This window comes from Dromiciops gliroides, chromosome 3 (assembly GCF_019393635.1).
Source record: "Dromiciops gliroides isolate mDroGli1 chromosome 3, mDroGli1.pri, whole genome shotgun sequence".
NCBI lineage: Eukaryota > Metazoa > Chordata > Mammalia > Microbiotheria > Microbiotheriidae > Dromiciops > Dromiciops gliroides.
Window position 1 is genome coordinate 263,098,406 of NC_057863.1, and position 15,106 is coordinate 263,113,511.

Sequence of the window (15,106 nt, forward strand, 5' to 3'; positions counted from 1 at the left end):
ACCTTTCATATAAGTATAATGACACTCCTCCAAGAATGTATTTGTTTACATTAACAGGAGTATGCACTGGAACTAGCTCAAATTGACTTTGGGAGAGCAGATTGTTAAATTTTTGGTGTGAGCATTTATATCTCAGAAATGGGCAAATTACAAATCAGGCCTTGATTTATTGTTTTGTTTATTAGCTAGATTTAACTGATAGAGAAATGTTAATAATGCAGACAAATCTTTAAAATGTGTTATTAAATAAACATTTAGAGGCAGTTGGTGGTGCCAGTGGATAGAATGCTAGGCTGGCAGTCAGAAAGACCTGAGTTCAAATCTGACCTCAAATACTTACTATGTCACTCTGGGCAAGTTACTTAACTTCTGTCTGCCCCAGTTTCCTCATCTGTAAAACGGGGATTATAATAACACCCACCTTGCAGGGTTTTGTGAGAATCAAATAAAATAATAATTGTAAAAAGCTTTTAACAAAGTGTCTAACACATAGTAGGTGCAATATAAATGCTTATTCCTTTTCTTCCCCATTTACTAGCATACCATGAATCACTATTTAATTTTAAACTGAAGGCAAATTTTAAAGTAGCATGTGACAAAAGAATTTCTGGGTCAGCCTTCTTGCTAATCTGTGACAGGAAAAAGACTATTATGGGAAAGAAACTCTGGCTCAGACTTCCTGCTGCTACTATAAGAGGATACTAAGCCAGTCTCTATTTTGGTCTTCCAGACATTGTTCCTGGAAGCTAGAAGGTCACACTACCTGCAAAATCAAGGTTGGTGGAAATCAAACTAATTTTGACAAATTGGCCAGAGTTTTTATCTTCCCCTTTCTGTTACTTGTTCTCAGACACGTAAACCCTTATCTTTCCCTCCTGCTTTCTGTAAAAATTCCCATTTTTCTATGTTGCTTCTTTCTTCACATTCTATATAAAGTCACAAAAACTGATGATCTGGGTTTGCTGATTGGTAAGTTTTCAGTGTAGCCTGTGCTCTGAGTATAATAAAGAAACTATAGTTGATTATCTCTGCATCACTGATTCAGTGACTGGCAGCAGTAACTAATCAATGGAACTTTTGATAATTTTCCTCTCAAGCATTTATGTTCTTCCAGTTGTCTTTCATGTATATACACACACACACACACACACACACACACACACACACACACACACACACACATATATACAAATAAAAAAATTTCACCTTGTTTTTTGAAATAATGAATAAAATGAGTGGTCAGCTAGGACACTCATTGCCTTGCAATCTTAAGAAGTTTGTTTTAATAATGAGTGCTTGTTTACACATTTCAAATAAAACTCTTGCCCAGTGTTATTTTACTCAATTTATTTATGTAACACTGTGTATAAAGCAATTGATTCATAAGCAATGATTCTGTACAATCATCTTGCAGAAATTTTTGGATAATTCCTGGTAATTTGAGAACAGCAAGCTATTTCCCCTCAGATTCCCAACCCCCAATAAGAAAGTGCTCAAAATCAACAGAGATTATCTTTTTTTTTCCTTTTTCTTTTAAGAGCAAATGAAATATGGGGGCAAGGTATAGGAAAGGAGAAGAGCTTCAACTTTTAATGTCTAAAATGTGCACATAAAACAGGCACAAAGAAACAAATATGTATTCTCATGAATTCTATATCACTAATATAGCAGAGGCAATAATTTGTACAACAAAATGCAACTACAGAAGAAAAAAAGACTAACTCATTTGGAATACTTTAAAAAAAAGTATAGTTTTGCTTTTAAATGCATAGTGATAAGGAAAAAAAACCCCAGCAAATAAAAGCAGCTAAAGTTCCACATAAATAAAAAGCATCCCCTCCCCTTGAATCTTAAAGCATATTTCATTTAGGACTTAATATTTTGTCACAAAGCACAAGAATAATATGCAACTGGCTATAGAGCTACATAATAAATAATTAGGTAGAGAATCTACTCATGCATTAGTTAAGTACAGCTAAAATTTTTCTATCACACAAAACCATTCATTAATAATGTAGTGTAAAGGCTGCAATGTAAATAAAGAGAATGTTACTGATTTGCATTAATTCATATTCAGGCATCTAATTATGTTACAGCACAGCTGTCAAGATGATAATGAGGAAATAATAAAACTGGGAGTTTTTTTTTCCTTTCCACAATATTCTATAAATGAACACTGATGGGCAGAGAAGCAATCATGTTGCTGTCCAACATAATATTGGTCTAGTTCTGCATCTGTTCAAAGAACTTGTAAGTTGGATTTTCGTAGCCATTTTGCTGCATCTTGGAAAGGTGACGCTCCTCTGGGGTAACTGCAGCGTCAATCTGAAAAAGGATACAAATGAGGCTTAGGTTACTAATTTAATCCATTTCTGCACCTAACATGGATGAATAATGCAAAATAAAAAGAACTTAGTCAGATTTTTCATATGTCTACAGAATAGCATGTCTATAATATGGCATTCACTATCACCTAACATGGTCTTTTCTGTTAGTTTCCACACTTTCTTAGGGTGATGGAATCCCCCTTGATTGGTAACCACTGAACTAGGTTGATTGGCTCTATTCTATGGCCACTAGGTGGTGCCCAATACCATGACTGTTCACTTAAAACAGAATCTGTTACTAGATCAAAAGATGTAATCGCATCTATTGGGCCTGTGTCTTCTTTCCCCAAACTGCTTGTCTAAGTTCATAAGAAGTGCCAAAGATCATTCTATTTAAATATTGGTACCTTATGGACATTTCTTACCAGTCATAACTGCTAGCTGTGATAAAACATCCTGACTAGGTTGAATCCAAGATTCTCTGGGAAATCTCATCATGTCCTCACTAAAATGCTGATGGTGAGAAACAAGACTGTATGGGAATATACTCAACCTTATAGTCAGTTCTTCACACCATATTTATTTTAACTTATTCTCAGAGAATTTTAGTCAATATCATTCAAGCAAAGCCAAAGAACCTTCTGGTTGAAAGGTGTCACTGTTATGCGGCTGTCTGCTCATTCAGTTATCCAGTGAGAACTCCAGAGTCAGATTCTTACTTCCTGCCATTCCAGAGATCAGCATCCTTCTTTTTTGCTCATTACAGTAGTGGTGATGTATCAAATGAAAGATACAAAGCAATTCAGGGATAAAGTGCATGTTTAGAAGCAAGAGAAGCAATAGGTTATGCCCCTAAAATTTAAGGCATGTTGATTAAATTCTTTCTTTTTTTTTTTTTTTTTGGTGGGGCAATGAGGGTTAAGTGACTTGCCCAGGGTCACACAGCTAGTAAGTGTTAAGTGTCTGAGGCCAGATTTGAACTCAGGTCCTCCTGAATCCAAGGCCAGTGCTTTATCCACTATGCCACCTAGCTGCCTGGATTAAATTCTTTAAATGAAATAGGTATCCTTATATAAAAAACAGCATCTGCTCCTTAAGAAAATGTATATTTAATTGTTTTAGGAACTGTGCATTTTCTATCATGCATATGGTAGAAACAGTCTCCTTACATATGACCTCTCATAAATAGGTATTTTATTGATTCAACCTGTGGTAAAGTAGGGAGGGTACTGGATTTCGAGTTGGAGGAACTGGGTTTGCATCCTGGCTTTGCTACTTTACCTGTGTGATATTGTGCAAATTACTTTTTTTTTCCCATTAAAAAAATTTTTTTTTTGGGGGGGGCAGGGCAATGAGGGTTAAGTGACTTGCCCAGGATCACAACAGCTAGTAAGTGTCAAGTATCTATTTGAACTCAGGTCCTCCTGAATCCAGAGCCGGTGCTTTATTCACTGCACCACCTAGCTAACCCCTATGCAAGTTACTTAACCTCTCTGGGCTGCTGTTTCCTAAACTTAAAAATGAGAGGGTTGGACTTGACGACCTTGAAGTTCCTTCTAACTCTAAATCTATGATTTAGAAGAGGAGAAGGGAATTAGTCACTTGGTTTTTACTTAGGTGATAAAATCTAGAGGTCCTTAAAGATAATTAATGATTCATTTTATTTTGTCTTATTAAAGTTTTATTAATGGCTCTTCTTTTTAAACCATAGTAATTTTTTTATAGGTACTTCTCAATTGAACCCTGCCATATAACAAAGAAAAGAAATTAAGCGACATTAATTGTTGTAATTGTACAACATTTTACATTTACGGTCATGTTTCCTAATATGTATTCCTAGACCAAGATTCATTACTGTGGTTAATCAGAACTTTTTAGCATTGTTTTCATTTGTTATTATAAAGTTCTTCATATCCTAATTCCATTTACTCTACATTCAAAACTATTTTCCTATACTTTTCAAAATTCCTTATATTTGCAATTTTATTTCATATTTCCACAATTTATCCATTTCTGCTATCAACAGGTTCTTATTTTAGTTTAATTTTTAAACTATAATAAGTGCTGCTCTGAATATTTTGCTATACATTTCTTTCTACTGCTGACACTCATGGCAGTCAATTCTCTCATTAAACAAAGGCTAAGGTAACCTAAAATAGGTTAAGTGATTTGCTTTAATCTAAGTATTAGAGCCAGGATTGGAATCAAGGCCTTCTGACTCCAAATCCAGGATTCTTTCTACCATGCTCTATCTACTCATCATTCACAGAAAAGTCCATGGAACTCATCCCCAAGTCATAGTTTCCAGTGGTGAAAATAAACCAGAACAAAAACCAAATAAGAGTACATCCATTAAAACGTGGATAGCATGGGATGTAGTTAGGGCTGTCTCATACTTTGAATAGGATGGAGCTGAAAAATACTGAAGAATAACTCATGCACATAATACAAATACCTCTCTATTTTTCTTAATTTTATATGATGAGTAGTTATCCTCTAGGCTTAGCCCAAAGGTTGGCCCATTATACATATGCTTTCAGAAGGTAGCAACTGTAAGGAGGGATAGTGTTAAAAATATCACAGAGACTAATTCCAGATGTAGCTGGAGCACTGTTAACTTGCACTTCTCCCTATACTTTCTAGTCATATATTCCCACAGTTTTAGTCAAAAGCATTTCACCTGTTGTTATTCAGTCATATCTGACTCTTAGTGAACCTATTTGGGGTTTCTTGGCAAAGATACTGAAGTGGTTTACGATTTTGTTCTCCAGCTCATTTTACAGACGAGGAAACTAAGACAGAATTAAGTGACTTGCCCAGGGTCACACATACAGTAAGTGCTGAGGCCAGATTTGAAACTGGGAAGGAAGATAAGACTTCCTGACTCCAGGCCCAGCAGTCTATCCATTGTGCTACCTAGCTGCCCATTTCCCACATTACTTGTTCAAATTATTAAAAGCATATATCTGATGAGTGGGCAGCATGTAGTCTTGAAATTCTCCTGTTATACATTCCTGTTAAAGCTGACCAAGGTTGCCTGACACATTTCCTCAGAGTAAAATGGTCCAGTTCATAACAACTTAATTTGTCTTACAGGGCAATAAGTACAGTCTGCTCTAAATATCATATTGCATAAGAGAAAAATTTAGTCATAAATCTTTTCCCTTCCTCTTCACTTACTTTTGATCTGCTTTGAAGTCAACAAATGAGGTCACCTTGCTGTAACTGGTATTTGTGTAATTAGCAACAACTTGATAGTTAAAAATGCCATCATCAAAGATTTGGAGATAATACAAATTCACATTACTGAAGCTAATCTGCCTTTCTAGAACAAACCATCTGAGCAAGCTATTTTAATATGCTCAGAAACACCTTATTAGTGTTTTATCACAGATGGAGGACTGTTTTGATTTTTGATTTTTCTTTTTTGCTAGAGTGATATGGAACACACCTCTTTTCAAAATTCAGAAAGGAAAAATAATGATAGCTTACTGACAGAATATTCTATTTTTATCTTTTGGAAAGCACATCAATGTTAATAGTTATGAATAATAACCTACATTCATCAAGAGTAGAACACCTGGGAATTTCACAGATCATCTTTTTAACCTCTAAAGTCAACAGTAGTATAAAATGATATCCTCAGAGGATGATGTTTAATTCAGGTACTTCTATCTTAAGATAGTCTTATTTTCCCCAGGCTCCTTATTTCTATTTCCCATTGTTATATTGCTACCAGTACTAGAAAAGGGCAGGCTTCTTTCTTGAAATCATAAATCACCTGGTAGAAGTCGCCATTTTTATAAATATTGTCCTTAGTTGTTTTATTTTTCCAATAAACCAGGAATCCAATCATTCCAACAATAATTCAAACTACGTTCCATTTGGAAATATCTTTCTGTAGATGACTACTATAATGTGCTAGTTGGAATGGGAGGAGTGGTGGTGGGAGAGTGGAAGGGGAACCACACTGAGGCCAGCTGTGATGTGGCCTTCTCTCAAGTCCCCATCCAAATAAGCCTGTAACTCTTCAGGACTCTGACAGATCAGAGATGGTGTGCTGTAGAAGAACCAAGCTTGATTCTTTTATGCCTGAGACAACTGAAGGGGAAGACAGTTGCTTTTTCCCTAAGTCCTATCGCCTCACTTCCCCAAACAAACAAATAAAGGGCAGCTTTGTAATTTATGAGATGTATAACAAACTAAGGGGTGGCTAGTGAATAGCACCTTGGGCCCAGAGTCAGGAAGACACAAATTCAAATCTGCCCTCAAATACTAGCTGTATGATCTTAGGCAAGTCACTTATCCCTATTTGTCTCAGGTCCTCCATCTGTAAAATGAGCTGGAGAAGGAAATGGCAAACCACGCCAGTATCTTTGCCAAAAAAACTCCAAATGGGGTCACAGAGTCAGACAACTGAACAACAAGTAACATTTCAAGTCAGGAAATTCCCTGTTTATTTCCTGGACTGGAAAACAAGGACAAAGAGGGTTGTTCATTACTGTCCAGTCATGCACTGATTTATTGTTCTAATTATACTGTCATTCCTATGACGTATCAGCTAAAAAGGAAAAAGGAATAAATAGAACAAATAAGAAACAGTTCTTATGCAGGAGATAGATGGCACAAATTTGAAAGGAAAATGGGTTCAAAAACTACAGTATAAGTGGAGTCTCTCCAATTTTAGTCAATCACTTCTTGATTATTTACTGCTTAATAATTTAGAGATCACCCTAGTTTCTTGCTTTTGTTTATCTTCTACTTGTTTGTTTCATTTATTTTGTTTTTCATTAACATAATCACATCTGGGTGACAGATTGGGATATTCTCTAGTAAACGATTTGGTTGAGTAGATTCTAAATGTTGAATAAAATGACATCTGAGGATTATCCATGGGATTAACTTTCCACAATTATTTCTGTTCAAGGGTCACTGGCATCACATTTTCTAGGTGTTTACTGAGAAGTTTAACTGGCTGGCAACATGGGGCTAGAAGCCAGGACCTGGTTGAGATTCTAGTCCCAGTTCTGGTTTTGCCTTGCTATGTGACATTTAGGACCTTAGTTTCCTTATTTGTAAAATGAAAATGTTGGATGGGAAAATATGTGAGGTCTTTTCCAGATCTAAGAATTTTATTAATGAGCTGGGAAATAAAAACGGTGTGCCAATTGATCTTTTGTAAATCATTTAAAATGCAGGACTATCAATTTTAAGGAATCCTTAGAATTCATTTTATGGTACCCTTTTCGTTATTTATCTCCTAAATTATGGATTTAGCAAAACTGAACTTTTATCTAAAATAGCAACATATAAACACACACACACCTGGAACTCATAATTACTTTCATCATCTTTGTGTTTACACAGAACATATTAGCATTTATTTTTATGTACTTTGTTATGGTAATGGGCTGGTAATCAGGACAAAAGTTCTTTAGCTTCTTAATTATGCTGTAGCAATATTTACTGCTTATTTTAAGATGCAAGGGTTTAATAGAATCACTTGAGGTAAAAGCAGAAGGATCAAAAATAATATTCATAGTTTTAAAAGAAGATCCCCAATAACATTATTCTTTCATGTTATTCTTCCATGCAGAGCTGTTGAGCATATGGTACTTTCACTGAAACTCTGGCTGTCACCTCTGATTTTAAATTTTTTTGCAGGGCAATGAGGGTTACATGACTTGCCCAAGGTCACACAGCTAGTAAATGTCAAGTGTCTGAGGCCAGATTTGAACTTAGGTCCTCCTGACTCCAGGGCTGGTGCTCTATCCACTGGGCCACCTAGCTGCCCTGATTTTAAAATTTTCAATGAAAACTCCATCACTATCTGCTGTCTCATTTGACATAAAAAAGCCAATAAATCAAATTTAAGATTATAGTTCTTAGAAAAGAGATAAAATGGCAGATAAGGTTATAACAACATTAAAAAATGAGGAAAACTGATTCTGGTGATGGTAATACCTTTCTCTTTATTCGTATCTAACACTTCTATTCAGTATTTTCCTTTTTATTATAAACAGCCATCACCTCAGGTCCTCATTGTTTTTTGTTTGTTTGTTTGTTTTTCGGGGCAATGGGGATTAAGTGACTTGCCCAGGGTCACACAGCCAGTAAGTGTCAAGTGTCTGAGGCTGGATTTGAACTCAGGAACTCCTGAATCCACTGCGCCACCTAGCTGCCCCAGGTCCTCATTGTTTTTCTGACCACATTATGGTAATAATGTCCTACTCTTGGTGTTCCTGCTTCCTACTATTCTCTTCTGCCATCTAACCTCCATACAACTGCCAATGTAACCATCTGAAGGCACACTTAATCCCCCTGTTCAAAAACCTTCAGGATCTCCTTATTATTTCTAGGATAAAACACATATTCCTTAGCAAGGTGTTTAAAGTAAGTCCTTGAGAATCTGGCTCCAACTTGAAAGCTGTTACCTCAAGTCAGCCTTCTGTGTTTTACCTCCAGTACACAAGCTGTCCCCCACACGCTCTCTTATAGCTACCTCTCAGAATCCTTCTCTTCTTTCAAGGCTAAGCTCAGGTCTTATCTTTTGAATGAAGTCTTTTCTGACCCTCTCAGTTTTTAGGGGGAACCCTTCAAAATTAAAGTATTTATTTTCTTGTATACATTTTGCAATTCCTCAGTAGAATGTAAGTTTCTTTAGAGACAGGGACTGTTTTGTTTTTGTATTTGTATCCTCAGTGACTAGTACAAAAAAAGTACATGCTCAATAAATGTTTTTTTTTTTTTTTTGGTGAGGCAATTGGGCTTAAGTGACTTGCCCAGGGTCACACAGCTAGTAAGTGCCAAGTGTCTGAGGCTGGATTTGAACTCAGGGCTCCTGAATCCAGGGCTAGTGCTCTATCCACTCAATACATATTTGATGAATTAAATTTTGATTATTTGAAGACTTCTACATAATTTTTTTTTTGGAGCCAAGATTTATTTGAGTGGGAGCTAACTAGAGTCTATAAAGGGGAGGAGGTATTATAGCTCTAGGCTGGAAGGGACCTCAGAGGAACCTGAGGGACATCATTGTGGGTCTGTATTTAATATACTATTTCATACTTAACAGGTGCTTGATAAATATTTGTTGAATAAGAAAAGCCAAAGACATGTGCTTAAGTTTCTTTTATTAACAAGTGCAACATTTTGTTAATAAAGTGCTTATTGACCATGTATTAATAAATGCTGAACTGACTTGAATTGAGATTCCAGTGACTTGTATTGAGGTGGTTTTTAGGTTATGCATAATTTTACAATTTCTTTTGTACCCATTCCTTAATGACCATTTGGCAAATACACAACTGATTTTACCTACCTCTACTACACCATGGTGGATAGATGTATATTGTTTCTTCCTCAGCATCACCAAAGTAAAGACAATAACTGTTGCTATGACAATGCCACCCACCATGAGCCCAATGATTGCACCTTTGTTTGAACTCATATCTTCAGCAAAGAATACCTTGAATACAAACAAAAAAAATTATTACTGCTGAAGACATTTTTACATATATGACCAGAAAGTTATGTCACAGTTGTCTGTCTGAATAAAATGTTCATTTCTTTTACATTTCTTGGTAACTTCAATATCTAATTATTATTGAAGTCTTTTTTTTTTTTGCCAAGAGTGATAATTACAGTCTATGAAACCACCACAAGTATGCTGCTTCCTCAAGGATTCCTGAAAAAACTATTTTGGTATTTATAGCAGCACTTTTTGTAGCAGCAAAAAACTAGAAACAAAGTAGATGAAATTGGGGGCTGGCTAAAGAATTTGTGTTGCATGCATGTAATGTAATGTAAATGTAAATTGTGATACATGACTGTAATGAAATATTACTATGTTGGAAGAAACTATGAATACCAAGAAGTATGGAGAGACTTATATGAATTAATGCAAAGTGAAGTAAGCAGAGCAAAGAAAACAATATATACAATTACAACAATGTAAAAGGAAAGAACCACTACAAGATGGTAAAAAATGAATGTTGCAAAGTTATAAAGAACAAGCTTGGATCCAAAGAAGAGCTATAACAAGAAATTACCCCCTTACTCCTTTGTAAAGAGGAAGGGTCTCTGAGGATGGTACATCTCATATGCTATCAGAGTTTTTGGTATAGTTTGCAGATTTTTTGTGTGACTTGTATTTGGATAAATATAGCTCTGAAAAAAATAGTGAAAGGCAATAAAAATGCATAATGAAATTTAAAGCAAAAGGGTTTAAAACAAAAAGTTACTGTACTTACCAGTTTTTGATGATGCACTTCATATTCTGAATCATGTCGGAACTCTGCATCCATCTTTACTTCTGAGATCTCCTCAGTTTTAATGTTTGTCAGTCCAGAACCTGCATTGTATTATAATTAAATGCAATACACTAAGATCTTTATTGTTATGGGGCATATTATTTCCATGTTTTCTCTTTGGGTAAAGGATATTAAAGTTGAGTATTATTTAACTAGAGAAGAAAATGGCAAATCACTCCAATATCTTTGCCAAGAAAACCCCACGGACAGTATGATCTACAGAGTCATGAAGAGTCAGACATGACTAAATGTGAGATCAACAATTATTTAACTCACTGAACAAACATGCTTTGGGCATTTATTGCTATTACATTAAAGTATATTCATGTGAATTAGTAGCAAAGCCTTTGAAAAATCAATCTTCATTTGGGTTAAATACTCTAGTAGAGTATTACTTACCTGAGAGTATAATTAGCTCAGCAAAGAGTTAAAGAGTAACCTTTTTGAGAATGTTTTTATTCAACTAACAGAATTTATAATTCAACAACTCTCTTGACCTCCACAAGTCCTACTCTGATGCTTCATCATAACATGATAGTGATGCTGAGTTCTTGAAAACCAGGCACATCACCAGCAGGTTTGGTGATGAATTCTTTGGCCATGAATACTAATAAAATAGAGAAAAATAAAATATAGTGCTTAGTCTTATGTGAAATGATCTCCTGTTTCTGCAGAGATACTGGCAGAGTAGTGAAAAAAAGGGAGGAATATGGTGAGAACCACACAATTTTTTTTTTTTAAACAAGGCAATGGCGTTTAAGTGACTTGCCCAGGGTCACACAGCTAGTAAGTGTCAAGTGTCTGATGGCAGATTTGAACTCAGGTCCTCCTGAATCCAGGGCTGGTGCTTTAATCCACTGTGCCACCTAGCTGCCCCTGAACCACACATTTTTTACTTAGCTGTTTGTACTATAAAGGTAGGATCCTGGTAGGATTTTGGTCCAGTGACCAAAAAATAAACAGACTACTATAGGAACTGAATTGTATCAATTTTGGCATTTTTGTTATAAATGCAGTGAAAAGACAAAAGGAAGGTATAGCTAATTTTTTTTAATTTTAAGATTTTTTATTTCTGGTGAGACAGTTGGGTTAAGTAACTTGCCTAGGGTCACACAGCTAGTAATTGTTAAGTGTCTGAAGCCGAATTTGAACTTAGGTCCTTCTGAATGCAGGGCCAGTGCTCTATCCACTGCGCCACCTAGCTGCCCAAGGGTATAGCTAATTTGAAAGATGATTTTTATCGCAAAGGAAAATGGAGTTGAAGGCTGACTCATAGCAGCTAAAATTTAGACAGTACCTACCTACTATGTACCATGTACTATGCTAAGAGTTTTACAAACATTATCCAATTTTATCTTCACAATGCAGAGGGGAAAAAATGCAATAATTATTTTCACTGGTTACTTGGTTATGTCATCTTGCAGGGTTCATAAGAAGTACTTTTCAAAGAAACTACTATAAAAATATTTGCAACTTTTGTTAACTTTTGTTAACTTTTTTTTTTGTTAACTTTTGTAGCAGAGAAAAAGGAGGTGGAGAAATTCCATAAAGAACTAGTTCATCATATATGGTGAAGTCTTTCATATACTTAAATTTGTGGACAACATGGTGCTGACCCAAGCAAGCCCCAGCTCATTTCAGAGCCTAAGATTTATAATCACTCAAGAGAATATTTATTGACTTATTTTCAAGAATATGACATGCAGTGGGATGGTCAGAAGAGAGCGTGTATCTTTGGATAAAAACTGCAAAGCAACAATGAGCTGGGACCAAAATTGAACAGGAGGAAAGTAGACAGGATTGCCCTTGATTCCAGGTTCTGCTATGAAACAAAGGCCTATCTTTTTTTTTCTCTTTTCTTTCTTTTTTTTGTGTGTGTGAGGCAATTGGGGTTAAGTGACTTGCCCAGGGTTACACAGCTAGTTAAGTGTTAAGTGTCTGAGGCGGGATTTGAACTCAGGTCCTCCTGACTGCAGGGCCGGTGCTCTATCTACTGTGCCACCTAGCTGCCCTCACAAAGGCCTATCTTTAAATTTTCTAAGGCAAGAATTACAATAACCATTATACATATGAAGTCATACAAAACATTTCTGTTATATTCCAAAAAAAGAAAAAGAAAGAAAGAGAAAAAACTATGCTTCTATATGTACTCACTCGAGTCTATCAATTCTCTCTCTATATGTAGGTGGATAGCACTTTTCATCATGAGTCCTTTGGAAGTATGGTGGATTAGTTATTCATCTTTTAAAAGTGATTATGTTTTCAATATTGCTATTATTATATAGGTCTTTCCAGGTTTTTCTGAAACCATTCCCTTCATCATTTCTTACAGCACACTAGGTATTCTACCATGTTAATATACCATAACTTGTCCAGCAATTTCCTAGTTGATAGGCATCTCCTCAGTTTTCAGTTCTTTGCTACCAGAAAAGGAGCTGCTATAAATATTCTTGTAAATATAGCAACTTTTCCTTTGATTTCTTTGTGATATAGATCTAGTAGTGGTCATGCTGGATCAAAGGGTATGCATAGTTTTTATAGCTTTTGGGGCATAGTTCCAAATTATTTTCCAGAATGGTTGGACTGGTTCACAGATCCACCAACAATACATTAGTGTACCTATTTTCCCACATGCCCTCCAGCATTTCTTATTTTTCTTTTCTGTCATTTTTTTCTTAGTGAGTTAATTTATGGTTTGTTCATTTTTTTCTTTCTGATATTGGGTTATTTAAATATTCTATTTCCTTTTCTGTTCATCTGTGCAATTTGTATTTTTATAAGTATTCATCCATTTCATTCAGATCGCCAGTTTTATTGGTATGTAGTTGGGCAAAATAGCTTCTAATAATTGCTGTTATTTCATCTCCATTGGTTCTGCATTCATCTTTTTCATTTTTGGTAGCAGTAATTTGCTTTTCTTCTCTCTTTTTAAAAATCAAATTAGCCAGTGTTTTATTGTATTTTGTTTTCATAAAACAAGTTCCTATTTTTATTTACTAGTTCAATTTGTTTTTTATTTTCAATTTTATTAATCTCTCCGTTTATTTTCAGAATTTCTATTTTGGTATTTAATTGGGTATTAAATTTTTTTTTCAGTGTTTTTTTTTTTTAGTTGCATGGCCAATTCATTGATCTGCCTTTTCTCTTTTTTATTGATGTAAGCATTTAGATATATAATTTTTTTTGTTAAGTACAGCTTTAGCCCCATCCTACAAATTTTGCTGTGTTGTCTTACTGTTATCATTATCACTAATTAAATTATTGATTATTTGTTTTTTGACCCACTTTAGGCTTAGGTTAATTAGTTTCCAGTACATTTTTAAAACTATACTTCACAGGCCCTTTATTTAATTCAGTTTTTATTGCATTATAGTCAGAAAAAGATGCAGTTAATATTTCTGCCTTTCAGCATTTCTTTGTAAAGTTTTTAAGCTCTAATACATGATCAATTTTTGTGAAGGTGCCATCCACAGCTGAAAATTAGGTGTTATTCCCAATTAATATTCTCCAGAGGTTTACTATATCTAACTTTTCTAAAATTCTATTCATCTTCATAAGTTCTTTCTGTATTTTTTATTGTTCTTTATTTTAAGGTTAGATTTGTCTATGTCTGAGAGGGTTAAAATGAGGTTCCTCACTAGTATAATTTCATTATTTCCTCTTGGTACTCTAACTTTTTTTTCAAGAATTTGGATGCTATAACGTTTGGGACATGCATTTTCCAATAACTGATATTTTTTCACTGTCTCTAGTATCTATTAGCAAAATGTAGCTTCCTTGATTACCTCTTTTAATTACTTATATTTTTGTTTTTGCTTTGTCTAAGACTGTGATTGCTATTCCTGCTATTATTTTTTAAACATCAACTGAAGCATAATAGATTCTGCTCCAGTCCCTTCTTTTAATTCTTTGGATTTTTTTTTCCTTCAAGTGTGTTTCTTGTAAACAACATATTGTTGGATTCTGGTTTCTAATGCATTCCGCTATTCTCTTCTATTTTGGGGGTGAGTTCATCCTATTCACATTCACAGTTATGACTGCTATTATCCTTCTCTTTTTTGTTCTGTCCCCTCTCCTCAGGAGTCTGCTTTGCTTCTGACTACCACCATTCTTAATATTTCCTTCCTCCTATTTTCCTCCCTTGCTGTTATCCTCTTCCCCTCTAACATACCTGTTAGGTAAGATGAATTTGTTTACCCAACTGTGTATGTATGTGTACTCTTCCTTCTCTGAACTCTCCCCCACCTTATTTTTCCTTCCACTGTATAACCTCTTCCTTGTGCACCTAAGGTATGTAAGATAATTTCCCCCATTCTTCCTCTCCCTTCCCTAGTATATGAATCCTCATAATAATTTTTTAAATACTTGCTATAGTTAGTCATTTATTCCAAGGAAAATCCTTAGCCATTTTTCTATTGTGCTCTAAGAAATGATTAGTTTGATGATCTTAGGAAAAACATGGATAAA

General features: G+C 35.0%; 1 protein-coding gene across 2 annotated transcripts in view; it reads right to left on the minus strand.

The window, feature by feature from the left end:
* Positions 1-1,332: 1,332 nt before the first annotated feature.
* The window catches only part of LOC122746025 (amyloid beta precursor protein), a 169,491-nt gene continuing 155,717 nt past the window's right edge, over positions 1,333-15,106 (minus strand). For both annotated transcript variants that reach the window (XM_043991498.1, XM_043991499.1), the window contains 3 exons: positions 10,580-10,680; positions 9,649-9,795; positions 1,333-2,325 (listed from right to left, as the gene is read on the minus strand). In XM_043991498.1, the coding sequence (XP_043847433.1) occupies positions 2,224-2,325; positions 9,649-9,795; positions 10,580-10,680 (350 nt within the window). In that variant the 3' untranslated portion in view covers positions 1,333-2,223. The remainder of the gene's footprint in view (positions 2,326-9,648; positions 9,796-10,579; positions 10,681-15,106) is intronic.